This window comes from Symsagittifera roscoffensis, chromosome 8 (assembly GCF_963678635.1).
Source record: "Symsagittifera roscoffensis chromosome 8, txSymRosc1.1, whole genome shotgun sequence".
NCBI classification, from domain to species: domain Eukaryota; kingdom Metazoa; phylum Xenacoelomorpha; order Acoela; family Convolutidae; genus Symsagittifera; species Symsagittifera roscoffensis.
The window spans coordinates 37,068,575-37,088,848 of NC_087069.1; the positions used below are offsets into that span (position 1 = coordinate 37,068,575).

At 36.3% G+C, this 20,274-nt stretch overlaps 1 protein-coding gene across 1 annotated transcript in view; it reads right to left on the reverse strand.

Moving 5' to 3' along the window:
* Positions 1-3,230: 3,230 nt before the first annotated feature.
* The window catches only part of LOC134853170 (testis-expressed protein 2-like), a 28,675-nt gene continuing 11,631 nt past the window's right edge, over positions 3,231-20,274 (reverse strand). Inside the window, exons 6-11 of the mRNA XM_063869125.1 lie at positions 14,360-14,531; positions 9,604-9,822; positions 7,028-7,335; positions 4,981-5,277; positions 3,938-4,117; positions 3,231-3,620 (exon numbers count right to left, since the gene is read on the reverse strand). Of these exons, the coding sequence (XP_063725195.1) occupies positions 3,943-4,117; positions 4,981-5,277; positions 7,028-7,335; positions 9,604-9,822; positions 14,360-14,531 (1,171 nt within the window). The 3' untranslated portion in view covers positions 3,231-3,620; positions 3,938-3,942. The remainder of the gene's footprint in view (positions 3,621-3,937; positions 4,118-4,980; positions 5,278-7,027; positions 7,336-9,603; positions 9,823-14,359; positions 14,532-20,274) is intronic.

The window sequence follows — 20,274 nt, forward strand, 5'->3', positions numbered from 1 at the left end:
ATGTTTACAAATATGCACTGCACTTTCTGCAAGGGCAGCAAAAAAAACAGCCTCGCTGATATCCATTTATCGCTGATACAACTAAGCAGTTAAAAATCAATGCTCATGGACACTAAGAAGCCTATAAGAAATTTTTTTTGGGATCAATTTCTTGTCTGTAAAATCTGAATGAAGTAGAATGTTTAAGTGGTAATTAAATCACAATTTAATTCAAACATTCAAAGAAAAAAATTTAAGAGCTGATCTTCAGCACCAACAGAAAAATACTTTTACAAAGTTCACCCGTTATGCCGATTTTGCTTGAATTAGCATTATAGGCGATACGACACTGCAATAGCTTTGCAATTTAGTGTACACAAAAAACAAGATGCAAGCCAATAAATCAAAAATTATATATACTTACGCAAAGGCAAACACTAGCGAGAACACGACAAAAAAGCAGCTTTCTAAAGTGAAATAAGAAAAGATAAAATAAGCCTCGAATTAGTAAAACTTTGCTGCGTATATGCTTAAAAACTGCGACTTCGAGAATTGGAGTCTCACGCCCTGCCCTTTCGGACCTGAACGCTTAACAACCGGCAAACAATAGTCACGAATAAAGCAGCTACATATGCTAATAAATTGCCAAAGCCATGCAGCAAAAGTGTCCCCAATTTGCAAGAAATGGTGGTAGATCAGTAAACCAATGTATCAGTAAACCAAAAACGGTTGGCCCAGATCAGTAAATTGAAAATTATTGATTGAATTGCATAATCAGACTAGCTAAAAACTGAGATTTTTACAAAATGACAAATTTTTTCCTCAAAACAAAAATTGAATCGAAAAATGAAATAAAATAGCTCTTCCTCGTAGTTTTGAAATTTTTGTTCCAGCTCAGGAAAATTTATTCTATAAACCTTTAATTTTGCAATTGATCTAATTATTACGTGAATCGGTTTACTGATCTGGGAATTTATTGACACATCGGTTTACTGCACGCACCCCTCAAAGAATAGTTTGGAATATAACAAACTGAAATCATCTACACTAAGTTTGCATGCAATAAATTGGAAAGCATAAAGCCACATTATGTATATATTATGTATTTCAAAAAATGCGAGATATATTGAGTTTTTATGACTGTTATGTCGTTTGAAACAAATAGCTTTTTTCGGTTCTTTTGTTGAATTTAAAATACATCAGCTGTGTTAAGTTACTACTATTCGAATGTAAAGCACATGCTATCAAAAAGTCGTAAAGGTGCCCCGAAAGCTGCACCATTATTTGCCACTTAGGTTAGAAAAGTAGTCGTAGTATAACACTAACGCTCACTGAAGTTCGCGAATGTAAAAACTGTTGTAAATTTAATTAACAGAGAAATACATTTTTGTCTCTATGCTGTTTAATGCGAGTAAAACATACGGACAAAATTTTAGACCTCCCTGGTGAAAAAAGCATGAAACCTAAATTTCTCTATGAGCGATGAGCAATAAGGTGGGACCCGATTTCACATAAGCCAAAACCATTTAAGCCGAATTAACAATAAACCTTTTGAGAAGAAAAACGTACATCGGAGGTGGAAAAAATACAAATGCTTTACCCAACAACGCCTAGAATCGGTAAGACTTACACCGGTATCTCAAAACACTTTTGGTCAAACTAAAGCAATTTATAGATAGTTTAACTTCTCGATTTATGTGTTTTGATAAGCAACAGAGGCCAAGCTATGGTAGTTGTTGATTGCGTACTGAAAACAAAAGACCACCTCGGTTATTTGGATCCAATTGTATCCTCGAGATAACAGAGTTCTACGACATAAGTAATATATTTGTTACCACTCGGTTGATTTAAGGTCAAAGTTTTAAATGAAAACGCCTAGAACGGTTAGCAGTGTCATCGCTTAGTGCAAAACTTCATTGCGATTCCAAGCGTGTTTTTATAACAGACCAAAATGCTTGCAACGATTTGTAGGCATCTGTCAAGAGCAAAGTCTACTAACAAAAAAAACAAATTTGGCGTCGGAATGACAACCAATATTAGCAAATATTATTTAATCATAGCCAACTGACTGTTAGAAAAGAGTAATGAACGCACGAAAACTAAAAAAAAACGACTTGTTGTTTTTTTCAAACTTTTGAACTTCGAAAAAATTAGATGAATTTGAAGCTCTTTGAATTTGTAGAATAATTTTTTTATGGACATTTTTTGGACAAAATGAACCCAAATTGAGAACACTGGATCAATAGGTAAAGCTTTTATTTCGCTGGGAAATCTGATAATTATTTTTCATTTTACAATTTTGCTGCTCGATAGTGGAGTCTGCCTTCCATTTAACAATAGAAATACACTGAACTTTAAAAGAAATCACAAGTCAAACCGCAAAAAATCAAAACCGAGTCTGAACAAATTTTCTGAAACGCACGTTCATGCATGTCTCAGGTCTTCCCCCACCATATTTTGATTAGAAAAAAAACCAACTACTCTATAAATTGGCTTTTTAAAATCAAAATGAGGTGGGGGAAGACCTGCTTAAACGTGCATTTCAGGCCCTGAAACGCACGTTTATGCATGGTTTAGGTCTTCCACCACCATATTTTGATTTAAAAAAAAACAATTTAAGACTTTTTTTCTGAAAAACAAATCAGAAAGACTTATATAAGAGCAGGGTGACCACTTTTGAGAGAAAAATATTGACTATGACAATTTTCGAATTTTTGTCGACCTTCTTTTTTTTTAAGGTCCGCCAAATTAATTTTTCAAGCTCTGCCAAAGCATTAAAAAGTCCCTGTTTTGGCCAAAATTTCTGCGACGGCAGGCATAATTTTGAATAAACAGGCTGAAAAAGTCAGTTTTGGGCACTTTTTAAAAAAAATTGAAAAAAATGCGTTTTTTCGGCGCGCGCTCCCCCATCAGTATTAGTACATATTGGCGCCAAAGGCGCCTTTAGAAAAGATTTTGTCACCGTTGTAAATAGTGACTTTTAGTGACCATTGAAAAAATAGTGACTGGTCACTAAAATATTGACCAAGTGGTCACCCTGTATAAGAGTACTCACTACATTCATTACTCTTAAGAAATCTCAGACTTAGATAAAACTTCTCCGAAGTGAAGTGGCTTGGAAGTAACTAAGAAGGGTCGGCTTCTTAAGAATAAGTATGTCACCCCCTCCCCTCTTACCATAAAGTAATGTGTTATTGGACATTCAGTCTGAATTATTCGTCTTCAAGTCTGCGTTACCGTGTTTAAGAAACTAACTAAACAAGATTCACAAACCATTCTCTTGTAAACATATTGCAGCTTTTCAACAAACCATAAAGAATTCGTAAATTAATTTCTAAATAATTGTAGACTATTTATAAAGCAATTTATACAGTTTTAACTTCTCGAGTGATGTGTGTTTTGATAAGCACCTGCGGCCAAGCCATGGTAGTTGAGGATTGCGTATTGGAAAAGAAAACGACTTCTTTGGGTAATTGGATCGAATTTTGTATCGTCCAGGTTACAGAATTTGTATGTCATAACTTACAATTTTTTACCGCTCGGTTGGTTTGACTCAACAGAGATTGTATGCTTTTGGTTCTAACTTCACATTTGAACTCAGTTGCAGAAATTTCGGGTAACGGCAGCACTTGGTTGGATTTCTAAACATGAACAGAATGCCGGTTCGAGCAGGGTGATTTAAATTGCGTAAGCCTAGCGATGGCCTTAGAAGAAAATCCTTACAAGTGAATCTAAAAAAATAGCCAACAGACAGACAGGAAAACAGTCATGTACACAAGGAAGCAGAAAAATACTGACTTGCATTTCAAAAGAAAAACTTCAACTTTCGAATTTCAAAGTAAACATCATATGACCTCAAAGCTCGTTGAATTTCCAGAACGATTTCTGATTGGCTCTTTTTCGATAAAACAAACTTAGACTGTAATTCATACAAACTGAATAAATTGATGGCACTGACGTTGGTTATAGGAGCATATCAACTGGTATGTCGTCCATGTTGGGGTAGAAGAGGAGCTTCTTGATCTCCTGGACCAGTTTGGCTCCTATGATGTTGCAGACCATGTTGATCTTGATCATCTTAGTGCCCACTTTGGGAGACACATGCAGTACAATGTCAGAGGAGGAGTCGAAGCCCCACCTGAAACACAGAACAGTTTTAACTATGTATGATGATATTACTAGTATCTTGGTGTTATTGCTAATGTTGTACCTCGTTGTATCTTTACCCCAGTCTTTTCTCGGTTCGTCCAAAACGTTCTATTTTCTGCAAGGTGATTTATAATTCTGTACTACAGCTAAATGATATATGTTTGTTAGCTACGTAATATGGCGGTGGTTTTTCAACCAATCAGGGCTTTTTCAGGGGATTTTATTTATAAAAGACTTTTTAAAAGAATTTTAACAAAAGGAACCCTAGGTATCTGATACTATGATCAGAAATTACTATATCGGAAAAATATAGCCAACAACAACAACAAGTTCGGGATAACAACAAAAACAACAACAACAGGAAATTAGTTCCGTTTCGAAGCGTCAATTGAATTGGTTTATTATATGGGATGCCAAATGTATGTTAATACCAGCAAATTGACCATCAGTTACCGAGTTCATAGTAAGCTCAAAACATGAAATTTACATTTAATTTTACCAATCATTACTATTGCTGCTGTTGTAAGCCAATAAAATCGGTCATCTTGTGACAATATATAGAGCGTAATCGACCTTTATATACAGTTGCAACAGACTAACATAAAATTAAAAGCGTGCATAGTTTGCTTTTACAAAAAGTTTGCAAGCATAGGCTAGTTTTTCAGTCAGAATTTATACGTAAAGGTGGCCTTACAATCAAAATTCATACCTCCAATGGCCTTAACACTGAAAATGGCATGCAAAACTTGTTCATAAATGGCAATGACATCTTTTTTACTTTGCTTTTTTTACATTCTGTAATTCAATATAATCCTCTTCCCACTTTTTCCTACTAATTATGGAAAAACTAACCAAACAGATTGCGTAGGCGGTGGTGGTATATTAATCAATATCAATCCATTGATAGATTGGACTGATATTGTCAGCAGGAGATGTGTATTGGATATCTCCTGGATGATATTGTTCACGAACTGGCTTCCTCTCAGACGCTTCGCAGTGTCGCTTTTAGCCACCCTCCCCACCACACTAGAGAGAGTGCGTAAGTGGGAGGAAGGGGTGGGGCTTGTGATTGAACTCCTGGTTCCCGATCCAGAAGCGCCACTGGAGCCAGGCGTGGAAGGATGTTTGGAAGGTGACATGAGAAGTCCACTGAAGCACAAAATTATACAGAACTCAAGTTTTAGTTGTCAACAAAATAAATCGCAAGCAAAAAGCAAAACCCTATGGCGCTTCAGTACGAATCTATCCACAAATAGCAGATCAAATGACTATTTCGATGAAGTTATTAGCTGAACTTGGCTAATCTAAGCCATTTTACTTACCCTGATGTTTATTTAATTAACACATAGGCAAAGCTGTGCTTCGCAAACACTTGCGAGAACACGACCAAAAAGCAGCTCTATCAAGTGAAATAAGAAAAAAAGAGAAATAGGCCTCGGATTAGCAAACACTAGGCTACGTGCCGGATGTGACCTGGCAAATTTGAGTCTCACGCACGAACCACTCATGCTTAAAACCACCAAAAACTAGCCACCAATAACGCAGCTACGTATGCTTAATTGCCAATTCCATGCAGCAGCAAATTAGCACCAAGTACAAAAAGATACAATTTTGCATGTAACAAATTGGAAAGCATAAAGCCAAGTTATGTATAAATTATGCATTTCAAAAACATTGCGAGATACATTGAGTTGGAAAATTTCTGAACTCGAGCTTTTTTTATCATTGTACTGCTGTTTGAAACAAATATTTTTTTTGGGTTCATTTCGTAAATTAACAATGCATCAGCTGAGTTAACTTTTTACTAATCAAATGTCAAAGCACTTATGATAAAGCACTGCTACCGCAGCCTGTCGATTCAAAGTGCCACCGAAAGTAGCGCTTTTATTTGCGTCTTAGGTTGAAAAAAAAAGTAAGTTTATACTAATACACTAGGCTTCGCAAGTTTAAATAAACATGCTATAGCTTTATGTCCTTAGGGTGCAAAGGCGACGGCGTTATCTCTAGGCTAAGTAGTAACGAAACTTTAATAATGAAGTAAGAAACGCGAGTAAGATTTCTAAGAAAACTTATTTACGGGAAAAAAGTCTAGTTCCCAACTACAACACAGTTGCTTTTGCAAGTCTAATGAAAACATCGCCAACAGACGTTTAGAAAAAACTCAAAAAAAGAACAGGGGAAAATTGATTGTTTTCGAAAAAAAATCAACTTCTGAATTTCAGACAAAAAGCTCTTTGAATTTCAAGAGCAACCTATATTAAACACTTTTTGATAAAATTAACCCAATTTGAGAAATCTGGATGATAAGAAAAAGTTTTATTCCGCTGGGAAATCTGAAAAGTAATTTCCACTTTCAAAACTAGAAATCGATCACGTTATTTCGCGCCATTTCAGCTTTTATAACTGGAGAGTTCATTTCTCCGGCCATCTAGCAAAAAAAATTTGAACTCAAAAAGTGCATATATACTTAAGGGCATTAATATCTGCATGTATAAGTATAAATGCACTTCTTTTGTTATTAGAGCATACTAAGGAAGTTCCTAAAAAAACTTTTTTTTGTTAAATTCAAAAAATCGGTATAAAACAGATAAATCAAACAATTGCGAGTTTTATAAACACTGAAAGTAGATGAGATTATAGATAAATGAAGAAAAAAATAATCTCGACCTATATAAGAGTGAGCAACGTTCAAACCTTAACCAACCAAAAATTTACGTCATTTGTTGAACTTGGCATGGTTTTCGAAAAGTTGACATAATAATTAACGATAGCTTTCATGTGTTTTAACTGGTTTATACTTCGTCCGGTTTATAGACCAACGTCAATTTAGTGAGGGGAAGAATTATTAGCTTTGGCGCAACAATGCACATACTTTGTTTAAATTAAAAAAAACACTTACTTTGTTTGTTTACCGTTGGTCTCTTTGTCTCTGTGTTCCTCTGTATTTGGATTCTTATGCATGTCCATCAGTGCTCCCACCCACTCACTCTCGTCCTCCGAGGACTCCCCTGAATCCTCGACTCCATCATCACAAAATGCATCCAGCCAGTCCCCCTCTCCCTCTCCTTCGTCCCCATTCGCATCCATTGATTGTCTCTGGTTATCATACACTTCTCTTTCTGAGCCTGATTCCTTTCGCCCTGCTGCAGATGATTCTGTACCGTGTCTGTTTCGTTTGCTGTCTGCCTGTTGTTTGCTGCCAATATCCTACAAATAATCGTGTAATTTATAACATAGATCAAAGATACTGAAGATCGAAGCATTCAACTCAAAGAAAAACCATGAAATTGAATCAGAGTAGAATGTCTACGAATATTGACAAAGAGGCGAAGCAGTGCATTGCACTACTTGCGATAAACCAAAATATCGCATGACAAACTAGCAGACAGTCGCTAACTCAAAAGTCGCTCACTTGAAAAAAAAACTTTTGAAACAGAGGCTAAGCTTCGCTCGCATAGCAAACACTTGCAAAAGCAGCTCTATAAAGTTCAATAATAAAAATTAGAAATAATCCTCGAATTAGCAAAAATTCATCTACCTCTGAGATACGAACCTGCTACCTAGAGATTAAGAGTCTCACACACTAACCACTAAGCCAAGGTATCTTACTAGGTACAATTAACCACTCAGTCGCAAATATAGCAGAGAACAGACGCTATGCAATTTCCAATGCTACAGTGAAAATTCTCGCACGTTTGAACAGGAAACTTGTTGAGTTTTGCTTTTCCAACGATGCAATATGATGCCACTGAACCGATTAAGAAAAAGGCGAGTAAGTAAAATAAAAATCAAGTAAAACAAAATTATAACAAACCGAAGGGGTAAATTTAAAACCAACAAAAGAACATAGCCAATCGAAGATTGGAAACGAGTAAAGAACGCAAGTCAACATAAAAAACACTGACTTTGTTGAAAAAAATCTCAACTTTCAAATTTCAAAGAAAAAATAGATACCCTTTAAGCTCTTTGAACTTCTAGAACAATTTATGATTGGCACTTTTTTGATAACATGAACCCCACTTGAGAAAACTGGACCAATAGGTAAAATTTTTATTCCGCTAGGAAATCTTAACACAGAGGCGAAGTTGCACTTCGCATACACAAGCAAAAATATGACCGATAACGCTACTGGGAAAAACTGAATGCGTAAGACTTTGAGTCTACAAAATTTCATAAGTTACGCACGCCAATTATGAGTCTACATAATTGCTAAGTGACGCAAGCCAATTATGACGCATTAGCAGTACCAGTCAATTTAAAAAAAGAAACTTACCAACTAACTTGCCTCAATTTGTAGAGCGGACGCATTATAACTAGTATACGAAAAATTTCATTAAAAACATCTGACCCTGCCAAGGTTCGGACCCTTTTATTTTGCTGCTGGTCTTCTTTCCTACCTCTACGCTACAGATCCATGATGCCTCAAAGCTAAAGTGCTATTTGTAATATAATAGTCTGCGTTAATATCCTTAGCATTGGCTGTACTTAATCGCTGGTTATTGATCTTATGCATATACTGCAATAAAAGAGAGTTCGTAATATCACACAAGCTTTGCTTGTGTAAAAAAACTCCACTTTCGAAAGTAGAAATCGTTCACGTTTTTCGCGCCACTTCCACGTTCTTATTTAGAGAGTGCTATTTACGTCACTTTCAGCAGATGAATTTCAATTGAACTCAAAATTTGAATTTTACCTAAGTGCATCAATATTTTAATACTTTTTCAATATTTTAAGCAAACAAAAAAATCAGCAAGACCTATATAAGAGTCTTCACTACGTTCAGTACTCTTAAAAACAAATCTTGAATAAAACTTGTATCCAAAATGCAAATTTAATTCAAATGTCTGCTGGTTGACGAAAATGCAGATTTGAGAAAAACTCAAGTGCTTTTGTTGGAATAGTTGCTTACAGGAAAAAGTCTATGTTCCGAATCGGTAAAGCTTGCTAATCGCGAGAACAATCATCGCATACGTGATAATTTAGCGCACATCAATGAACGAAGCAAAACAATATCAATTTTTTTGAAAGTCATCCATCAATGGGGCTTTAAAAATGGCATTCCGGAATTTAGAATGAAAAGATTCCGTGCTACGGGAACTAGGCCGGCAAAAAAACAGACTGATGATAGTCCAAAAAAAAACATTTCTAGTTTGAAAAAAAAAAACGGTCCCGTCTGATTCGAACCTTAAGGCTTTGGCATCTCAAGCAGGTGTGCTACCTCTACGCCAGATGCGCTGAGTTGTTCATTGATTTTGAATTCAATATGAAACAAGATGAAACATCTGCGAAGTCTTGTGAACAAATTTGTTTGCAGGGAAAGTCTAGTAAAACATTAATCAAGAAACTCAAGTTGTTTTGATTTCCAACTTTCAGCTCCAATAAGAAAAAAAACTATTTCGTAATTTATTTTTGACCAATTCCAAATTTATCTTCGAATTGACCTCAGAAACCTATAAAATGTACAAATATATTAACCACTGTCTTCTCTTTCTCAATATTCTGCAAATGGTCCACCAATTTGTTCAGATCCACTCTAGTCTCCACTGTAAGTGCAAATCCACCAGAGTACGTGAACTGCAGAGATGTCCACACTCCCTGTTCGTTCGCTTTTGTATCTTTAGACCCTAGTAGAATTGGGAGAGAGCTGCCCATGTCTATCCCTGCAACTGCTATTTTGTCCACGAAGTAGGGTACCTGGAACATGTATATTACTATATTACACTTCGAATCTTCTTTCGTAATTTTTCAATAGCAAATTTGTTATCTACATTCATTAATAAGAAAATTGGAATTATCAAAATGGACTTGAAGCACCTAGAGAAAAAATCGGAACAATCAGTGAGAAATTCACTTCGCACAAATAATTGGATAAAAACTGTACTGAGATTAACAATTATCGATATTAAAAATGGTCTGCAGGCTGCCTTCCAGTTTAGAGCATTCAAAAAACACAATAAACAGGTAGTAGCCCGATTTATTAAAAACAATCATCATATTGATTAAAAAATATTCAACAGACGCGAAGTTGATCTTCGCAAACACATGCAACAAAACGCCAATAAAAAGCTTTATCGAAAAAAATCTTTTCTTTATTAAAAAGAAGAAACGAGAGAAAAAAAAATTAATGAACTTGAAATATAAATTCCCTCTACGTGAACTGAACAAAGAGGCCTCGTGCACCCAACTCGACTGCGCTGCTACGCAAGTTTGCCGTTGACGGTCGCACAACCCAAACATTTGGCACTCAAAAAGAGGCGAACGCATGCTATTAAACTGCCAACGTAACATAGCAAAATGGTTTACTAAAATGAACACTATTTTATGCAAGTAGTACTGAAAAAAAGAACTCGTATTAAAACACAATTTTCGCAAGCTCGCTTGTGCAATGACGTGTACAAAATAGGCGAAAATGAATGAATAGTTCGAGCGAAAAATAAGCTATTATTCATGAATGTGCCGTTAACTCACTAAAGAGCATTGCTCCGCTTCGCTTAAACACGGCAGGAGTATAGTAGCGTATGTATCGGGGTTTTCCGCTACTCTGTTGAATAATTGCTGCTACACGATAGTGTGATGTTCCATTGACTTTATCCGTTCCAGCATTATTCTGGGTATAACTAAGGGAGACCTATTTCTGGTAGAATATGCTCTTTTTTAATACAAAATGTTAGCTTAATATCGAAAATTTCTATAGTCGTCCTTGGTCAACAATGGCCAATTGAAACGTTGATTGCTTCATTTCTCAGTTTGCTTTTGTCTCAATTAGATTATGCAGCTATTTAACAAGATACCACTTCTGTTTTGAGAATCATTCGAAGATAGAAGCAAGTTAACTGTGTCTTAAACGCATATTTTTCTAAATTCGTTCGACACGCTGCGGAAAAAAGGCCATTCATAAGACGTCAAAACAGAACTGAACGGAAATGTATGACGTGCCTGCCTCAAAACAATATGAATAAACGTTTCCTGAAAAAAAATCTCATACCCAACAGCTAATTAGAAATAAAATACCAACGTTCAATTTCTTTTGTACCAAAATTATTTCCGCGTAACGTTCACTCAATGGAACTTCAGCAACACCAGATCAACTCTAAAAAAATAAAATAGTAAAAAACAGAAAAAAAATTGATCAAAATTTTTTAACTTCCGATATTGAAGAAACCGTTTTGGAGAAAACGTTAAAATTTTAAATTTCTGAAATTTGAAGTAACCACATTTAGAGAAAAGGGATCAATGGGTAATATTTTTTATTCCGCTGCCTTTTACACTTTTGCTGTTTGATGGTGGAGTTTATCTTCCTTTTAACAAAGGAAATCAACTGAACTTAAGAAATTCAAGCTATTCCAACGACGATTTAAAAAATATTTTGTTTGGCGAACTGATGGACAAAATCTCATATAGCGTTGCGTTTAAAAAAAGCCTCTACAAGCAATCTGACAGCACCCCTTTATAGGGCTGGGAATTTCAAACTTTGTAAAGTTTTTATATCTAAGTGTTGCGAAAATTTCAATTCTAAAAGTGAACAAGACTGCTCGTATATCAGGGCAAAGCCCTGAGTGTTCCGCTTGTCCCTTAATCATATCAAATAGTTTTTGAGGAAAAAAAATATTGAAAATCTGTAAATTTTGAATGAAATCAAAGTGTAAAATTTTGAGTCGTACGAAATTAATCCGACCAATTAACTAGCCTCAATTCAATTTGGAACGATTTTGTTGTGCGGGATAATTTGCCACGCATAAATAATTCGCGTTACGCTCTCAGCAATATGAATAAATTCTTCTAAGCGCGCGTAATTTAGTCCAGAACATGTCCAATTTGGCAATTTTCAAACTCCCAGAACTTTACAAAAAAAAAATCGGAGGTAAATTATCTTTTTTACATTTGAACTCAATAAGTCGATATTTCCAACAGGGTATAAAAAAATTTTGTCGAAAACGATTATTTCGATCGGCGAAAATTGACTAAATAAAAAACCACACCAGGCATAAATATTCCGTTTCCTTCGAAAGTTGGAACAAAAATCTTTAAAATCGTAAATTCTCGGAAGATGAAAGGTTTGGATCAGCGAAATTTGAAGGCAAGATCTGCAACTTATGAGAATATCCTGACAGCAACCCACTAAAGGGTTGGAATTGTGAAATTATATTAATGAGACTATCAAATTTTGATAAATTTTTTTAAAAAAATTATGAAAAAAAAAGAGTTATTCTCATATCTCGTAAACTAAAAGGCTTTGGTAATCAATGAGGCCAAAGTACAACCCTGGAAGAAACCAGACTGCACTCCATCATAGGGTTGCTATTTTTGAATATACGTTTTTTAAATTTAAACTTTTTGAGATATTTTCAAAAATCATTAAAAAGGTCATATCTCCAAAGATAAGAATTTGAGGAGCACTATTAGGGGCAAAATTTGCAACCCCCAAAAAAAATATTGACAGCATCCCATTGTAGGTTGGTAATTTCAAAATGTGTTTTTGAATTAAATTTTTCAAAAAAATCAACAAAAAAGGCCATATCTCAGAGATTAAGAGAATTTCAGCAGTCATATTTGGAGGCAAGATTGTAAACCCTGAAAGTATTACGATAACACCCCACCATATGGTTGCTAATTTTTATTTGGAGGCAAGATTTGCAAACCCTGGAAAAACCTGACAGCACCCACTAAAAGGTTGCTTAATTCAAATTTTATAGTTTTCTAAATTTGAACTTTTTTTTCAAAAAATCATAAAAAACATCATGTCTGGAAAGCCAAAAGGATTTGGTCAGACATATTTGCAGACTATCCTGACAGCACCCCATAATAGATGTGACAATTGCAAGTTTTGGAGTTGTCATTCAAATCTCGAACTTGGAAACGTTTCTCAAAACTTCAAGACAGTCTGTCTAGCCATCTAGCATTGACCTTAATGAACATCTTCAGTTCAAATTTGTCCAAAATTCGAATCCAAAAAAACTTCTAGAATATTCATAAATTTCGCTTAAGCATTGTGTTTGACGCCTTTTGTTAACCATTGTCCTCTAGAAAAATCGCTTACACATTGCGCGTACAAGAAATTTTGGCGTTGCGTTTAAATAACAGATCGCGGTATTGGCAACTAGCGACCGCTTGCTCCGCTGCGCTTCAATTCAAAACGAGTGTTATTGTGCGCGTAAATCTTTGTTTTGCCGCTAATTTGGACTGTTGTGTTTTTGAAGTTGATAGTTTTGTTGACAAATAGTGAGATAATTGAATTAATTGGGGAAGCTTGGCCCCAGACTGAGCGTCTTTTTGAGTCTGTCAATCACTCATCCATCACTTTATTACGTTGGTCTGCTAAAAGACTCATTTTTCACTTTTTATTCTAAAAGATTGATCTGCTAAACGATCGGTCCCCAATAGATCGATAGACTCTCATTTAAATACATGCAGTAAGTTTTCTTGTATTAGTTGATTTTGTAATTGATTTTGTCAAACACGAGCTCTCATAAAGTTAGCCTTATATTTTCAACTGGAGCTACTCTGGGGCAGAACAACAGTGCCGAATAATTTGCTTCATTCATAACTGTAAAATTGGTTCCAATTCGAGGGCGGTCAGTGACAATTTGAAAATTTTGCATATTTCTGCTGCTTTTATATTCGGCCAATATCAATATTAAGTCACTGGAAATGTTAACTTTCTTTCAGATTTTCACGCTTTCTTTCCAAATTTTAGATTACTGAAATCTGATTTTTATTTTCGCGCATTCGGTAATTCGCGTCTGAAGGATTCCACCAAATTTTTTCGATTTCCCCCCAAAACAAATTAGCTTTCTCATAACAACAATTCATAAACAGAATTTAAAATTTTCAGATATCACCAATTTTCGTCACTGTTGAAATCATTTCCCGTTTCGGCACTGTTGAACGCCCCCGTTCAACAGTTTTGTTGTTGTATCATCAACTTATTATTTTGAGTGCGATTGTATTTTCTCTTAGTAAGCCAACCACTTTTAATAAATCAACTATACAAAATCATCTAAACAATCTAACTAAACAAATCGACCTATGCAAAGTCGAAAGAAACCTGGAGTTTACAAAATATACTATTCTTTTTGATAAGTTGTGACTAGTCTAATCAAAAACTGTTCATTTTTGATTAGTCTAGCCTTTTGTTAATTCAGAAGTATAGGAAAAAAATCACTTTTTCACAAGCTTTCAATAGATCCTCGTCTTCTCTGTATCTTAACTTAATTTCGAACCGATTCTTTACCTTGATAGTGGCCAGTTTGGCCTGTATTTTGTTCGCAACCAGTGCAATCCACCTCTCCTTTCTGGCCATGCCCCAGTAGAGACGTCCCAGCAGTACATTCAGTCCAGTCAGAGGCTGCTCCCCTTCTCTCTTGTTGATATCATCACTCCTCGCCTCGATTGCTGTCGGTTTCCTAACAAATATGGCAGTTCTTTTTTTAGTTCAAATAAAGTTTCAAGCGATATCGAGACCATAGGAATCTTAAGACCTTATGGGAAAAATCTTCTGAGAAAAATCATTCAAAACTTCTGAGAAAAATCATATTCCAGATGGGAATATTTGAAATTGGTAATGAGTAATGAAGTGTTTTTTTTTTGTTCAGAATCTATCACTTTCTAATTTAGGGCCGAAATACACTAATCGCCTTCTAGACGCCCTCAAATGAAAGATATTTGCAAATAAAGATTATCTTTAAAAATTCCATAAGTTTGCCTCGATTGACGTTTAGATGAAGGAAAAATTAGGAGAAACACAATGGCCAGCATCAAATTTATCATCCAGAAAAAACGCCGAGCGGCAACTAAGCCCCAATACTTTGTTCTACCCGACCCGTTAGGCCGACAAACAAAAATTTGAGCTATTAAGTTATAAGGTCCAAATTTTCAATCCCCTCGCCAGAAATGCACAAAATCATAACAAACTTCTCTCGAAAGGATGACGCAATTTTAGGCGAATAAACCGATCTAACATCAGCCGAATCATTTAAGTCGAATTCAATTTTCAAGTGAAAAATTTTTAACTTACAGGAATGGATAATTTTTTTTTTCAATTGCAATTAAAAGTTGCTGATAACAGAAAAAATCCATGCTTTCGTAAATAAGTCAAAAAAAGAAGCAGGCAAATAAAACCGGTTGATTTTTTTTTAAATCGGCTCGTCGGAAATCGACTAAAAGGGGCACGCATGGACGTAAACTTGACTGCACACGGACGAAATTAGTGGCAGGAAATTGATGCACTAAAATAAACATAGCCAACTGAAAGTTGGAAAAGAGCAATGAACGCAAGTAAACAGAAAAAAAACATTGACTTAATTGAAAAAACCTCAACTTTAAAATTTCAAAGAAAAATACATGCCCTTTAAGCTCTTTGAGACTCTAAAATAAAACAACTTATAATTGGCGCTTTTTTGTTCACATAAACCCAACTTGAGAAAACTGGATCAATAGGTAAAATTTTCATTCCGCTGGAATTCTAAAAATTAAATTCCACTTTCGAACTAGAAATTGTTCGTTTTTTGCGCCATTTGCAAGTTCGTATTCGGAGAGTGATATTTACTGACATTCAGCAGATGAATTTCAATTGAACTCAAAAAGTGCATATATACAACATAGGCGCTACGCGCAATACACCGAAGGCATAGAAACTGAATAAATACATACATAAATAAATAAATAAATAAATAAATAAATAAATAAATAAACGCAAAACTGAAATGTACAAATAATTAAATTAACATGAAAAAATATATATCTCATGAACAAATAACCAAACAAACAGACCCATAATATAAATAAATGAAAGTAAATGAATTAAATAAATACACATACATAAATAATAAAAGCAAAACTAAATGAAAGAAAGAATAATTAAATAAATATAGAAATAAATATCAACAAATAAACAAAACACACCTGATAAATAAATAAGCAATAAAAAAATAAATCAATACATAAATAAATAAATAAATACATAAATGAATACATAAATAAATAAATATATAAATAAATAAAAGCAAAAGTGAAATGTACAAATAATTAAATAGACATGAAAAAATATATATGAACAAATAACCAAACAAACAGACCCATAATATGAATAAATGAAAATAAATAAATGAAATAAATACACATACATAAATAATAAAAGCAAAACTAAATGAAAGAAAGAATAATTAAATAAATATAGAAATAAATATCAACAAATAAACAAAACACACCTGATAAATAAATAAGCAATAAAAAAATAAATCAATACATAAATAAATAAATAAATACATAAATAAATAAATAAATAAATAAATAAAAGCAAAAGTGAAATGTACAAATAATTAAATAGACATGAAAAAATATATATGAACAAATAACCAAACAAACAGACCCATAATATAAATAAATGAAAATAAATAAATTAAATAAATACACACGCAGAAATAATAAAAACAAAACTAAATGAAAGAAAGAATAATTAAATAAATAAACAAAACACGTGATAAAAATAAACAAAAATAAATATGTACATACATAAATTATAAATAAATATAAGCAAACTAAACATAATTAAATAAATAGAAGAACAGATAATTAAATAAATAAAGATGAACAAATAAAGAAACAAACATACGCAATCACGTGACATAGCGCGATATAGTCCAGCCCACATGATAATTGATAACTGTGGACGTTATTTGTCGACACTTGACAACAGACAACATAAAAAAAACCCGTTACACGATACCATAACACCTTGACTAAAGTCTTCGGTGTAATAAGTGCATTCATAAATGCATTAATATGTATGAATGGACATCTGTAGTTATAAAAACATTTTAAGTTTTTCCTGATTAAAAAAAAACAGAAAAAATCACCAAGATCTATAAAAAAGTCTCCACTGTCTTCGTTACTCTTAACAAGCTGAAGAATCCAGCACATGAATCCAGAGAACCAGTGCTTTTACGGGGAAAAACAATCTAGTACTCGGTTGCAATACCCGTGCTATTTGAAAACTATTTGAACGAAAAAGAATTGAAAAACCTTGCCTCGACGAAATTTACGTGTCTCGACGATTGGACTTCAATTTGAAGAACACAAGCCTTGGAACAAAATTGTCATCTATAAATTGGCACTCAAGCAAAATCTATCTAACAGTAATTAAGCTAACAACACTTATGTTAAGATTCAGAGTTAGAGCAAGTAGGACTAGGGGATAGAGGTTTGAGAGTTATCTGAGGTTTCAACTGAGGAGAGAGAAGAGATACTGATTGTTGAAGAATGAATTGAGATTGTGTTTATAAAATGACACGACAAACTGAGCATCAAATAGTACCAGTTAATTAATTACCAGTTAATTAATTAGTTTATCAAATACCAGCAGACCAGTTGACCTTGTCTGAGTGCATTGAGTTTTATACCAGTTGACCTTTAATTAGGTTTCTATTGCTCAAGTCTGACCTTGAGTTTGGTCTGGTATTTCACTAGTCTGGCATTGAGCTCGTCTGTCCTCAACACCCCCACTCAGGCTGAATTGGCTTTGTCCAATGTCAGGCTGCAACCCATCAGCGTTCGACGATGTTGATCCACCTTTGCCTTGCTCAGGGATTTCGTCAACAAGTCAGCCTCCATGTTTTCGGTTGGACAGTACTCGAGCGCAAATGTTCCATCCTCGACCCGCTCTCGGACAAAGTGATACTTGACATCAATGTGCTTTGTACGCTTCTGCATTACGGGATTTTTGCACATCTTGATGCAGCTCTGGTTGTCCTCGTTGATCACAGTTGGACCATCACACGTCATATCCATCTCATTGAGTAGGGATCGTAAGTAGAGGCCTTCCTGAACAGCCGCTGCCATTGCTTGATACTCAGCTTCGCTGGTAGATATTGCTGCAGTAGGTTGCTTCTTGGTACTCCAGCTGATTGCTGCTCCTGACCGCTGCACATGAAAACTGTAGCCTGTTGTTGACCTTCTGTCATCAACGTCACCAGCCCAGTCAGCATCTGCTGAACCATAAAGGTTGAACCCATCAGGATCTTTGATGTAGCACAGCTCCAGATCTTTGGTTCCTTTCAGGTATCGCAGTACTCTCTTAGCAGCCACCCAGTGTGTTCTCCCAGGATTCTCCAGAAACCGTGAAAGTTGAGTCACAGTAGCTAGGATGTCTGGCCTCGTTTGCTTGGCTATGTACAATAACGAGCCCACTATGCCTCTGTAGTCCTCACGCTGCATTGCCACTGCTTCTTCTGAGCCCGCTCCAGGGCAGTCCTTCTTCGTCAACTGAGTGCTGATATCAGCTGGTGTCCCTACTGGTTTGCAGTCAGCCAACCCAAAGCGCTCCAAGCAGTCTTCAATGTAGCGAGACTGATTCACAGTGACAGAACCAGGTGCCCGTTTGACCTGCATTTTCAAAAACCAGGCTAATGGACCGCGATCATCCATCTTGAATCGGTCAGTGAATCGGTCCCTCACCCTGTCAACTTCTGCTTGCAGTTTGCAGCCAATGATGATATCATCCACCCATACTAGAACATAGATCATAGCATCATCCATTCCCCTCATCGTGAACAAACAGAAGTCATTGGTGCTTCGAGTGAAACCAGTCTCCAGAAGAAACGTGCTCAGCGTCTGGTACCAGTCCCTTCCTGCCTGCTTCAGCCCATAGATACTGCGTTGTAGCAAACACACTTGGTTGTCCCCGCTGCTGAACCCCTCGGGCTGTTCCATATACACAGTTTCTGTTAACGGCGAGTTGAGGAAGGCTGACTTCACGTCCATCTGATGAAGTACAAGATCATCTTGCGCTCCCAAAGCCAGTAGTATTCTCTTTGTTTCTGGTTTACAGGTTGGCGCAAAGGTCTCATTGAAGTCCAGTCCTTCCACTTGCATAAAACCCTTCACCACGTATCTGGCTTTAAACCGCTCCACTTGTCCCATTGCATCTCTCTTCACAGCAAGCACCCAGCGTCCAGGAATGACCTTGCGAGAATTTGGTCTATCAACAAGTGTCCAGGTGCCCATTGCCTTCAGTGACTGCACCTCCAAAGCCATAGCTGCTAGCCACTGCTCCCTTTCTGGTCCAGATACTGCTTCCAAGTAGCTTCTTGGCTCTTGTGCTATCACTGAAGCATGAGTGTAAGCCAGTCCGTATCGGATGGGAGGGTTCCGCGTTCTAGTTGACCGCTGCCCTGGAATCTCTGTTGGCCTCTGCTCTGGAGGCTCTGTGGAAGGTGGTTCCAATTCTTCAGTCTCGACTGGGTCATCTTCCGTAACCCCCACTGAAGCTGCTGCTCCACTATCATTCGCTTTATTGGTAGACTCAGTGATGGTCTTCGTGCTAGTTTCCTCTACATCAATGCATCCCTCGATTGATAGACCCAGTGTTTGTGACTGCTCACTGTCTACCAGAAAGTCGTCTGGAATGATGTCTTCATTGAACGTCACGCTTCTTGCTCGTACCACTCGCTTTGTCTCCAGGTCCATCAGCAAGTAGGCTTTGCTCTCCTCGTCATAACCAATGAACTTGCTCTTCTTGCCTTTCGGATCCAGTTTCCGCCGGTTTCCTCTGTCCAGGTAGTACGCCAGGCATCCGAACACTCGCAGGTAGTTGACTTTCGATGGCTTCCCATAATGCATCTCCATTGATGAAATGCGATGCTCATTGCTGGATGTAGGACACAAGTTGCGAACCCTGACTGCCGTTGACATTGCTCGTACCCAGAACATCTTTGAGAGCTTTGCATCGGCCAGTAGACATCGAGTCATCTCAGTTATCACCCTGTTGTACCTCTCTGCCACGCCATTCTGTTGCGGAGTATTAGGTACTGTAAACTCCTGTTTCACCTGCATTTCTCTACAGAACATCCGAAAAGCATTCGACGAATACTCACCTCCGTTGTCAGTTCTCAAGCACTTCGGTGTTCCGTGCTCAGCTACAAAGCCTTTGAACTTCGAAAGAGTATCGCTCTTCTTAACCAGGTACTTGACCACTGCCAGACGGCTGAAGTCATCAATGAAGCTCACGGCATAGCGCGCTCCATGCATGCTCGCAACTTCAAATGGTCCCTGGATGTCGCTGAAGACCCGCTGCCCCACTGCAGTTGCCCTGTTCTCTGTCTTCTTTGGCATTGCTACTTCGTGCATCTTCGAAGCTGTGCACACTTCGCA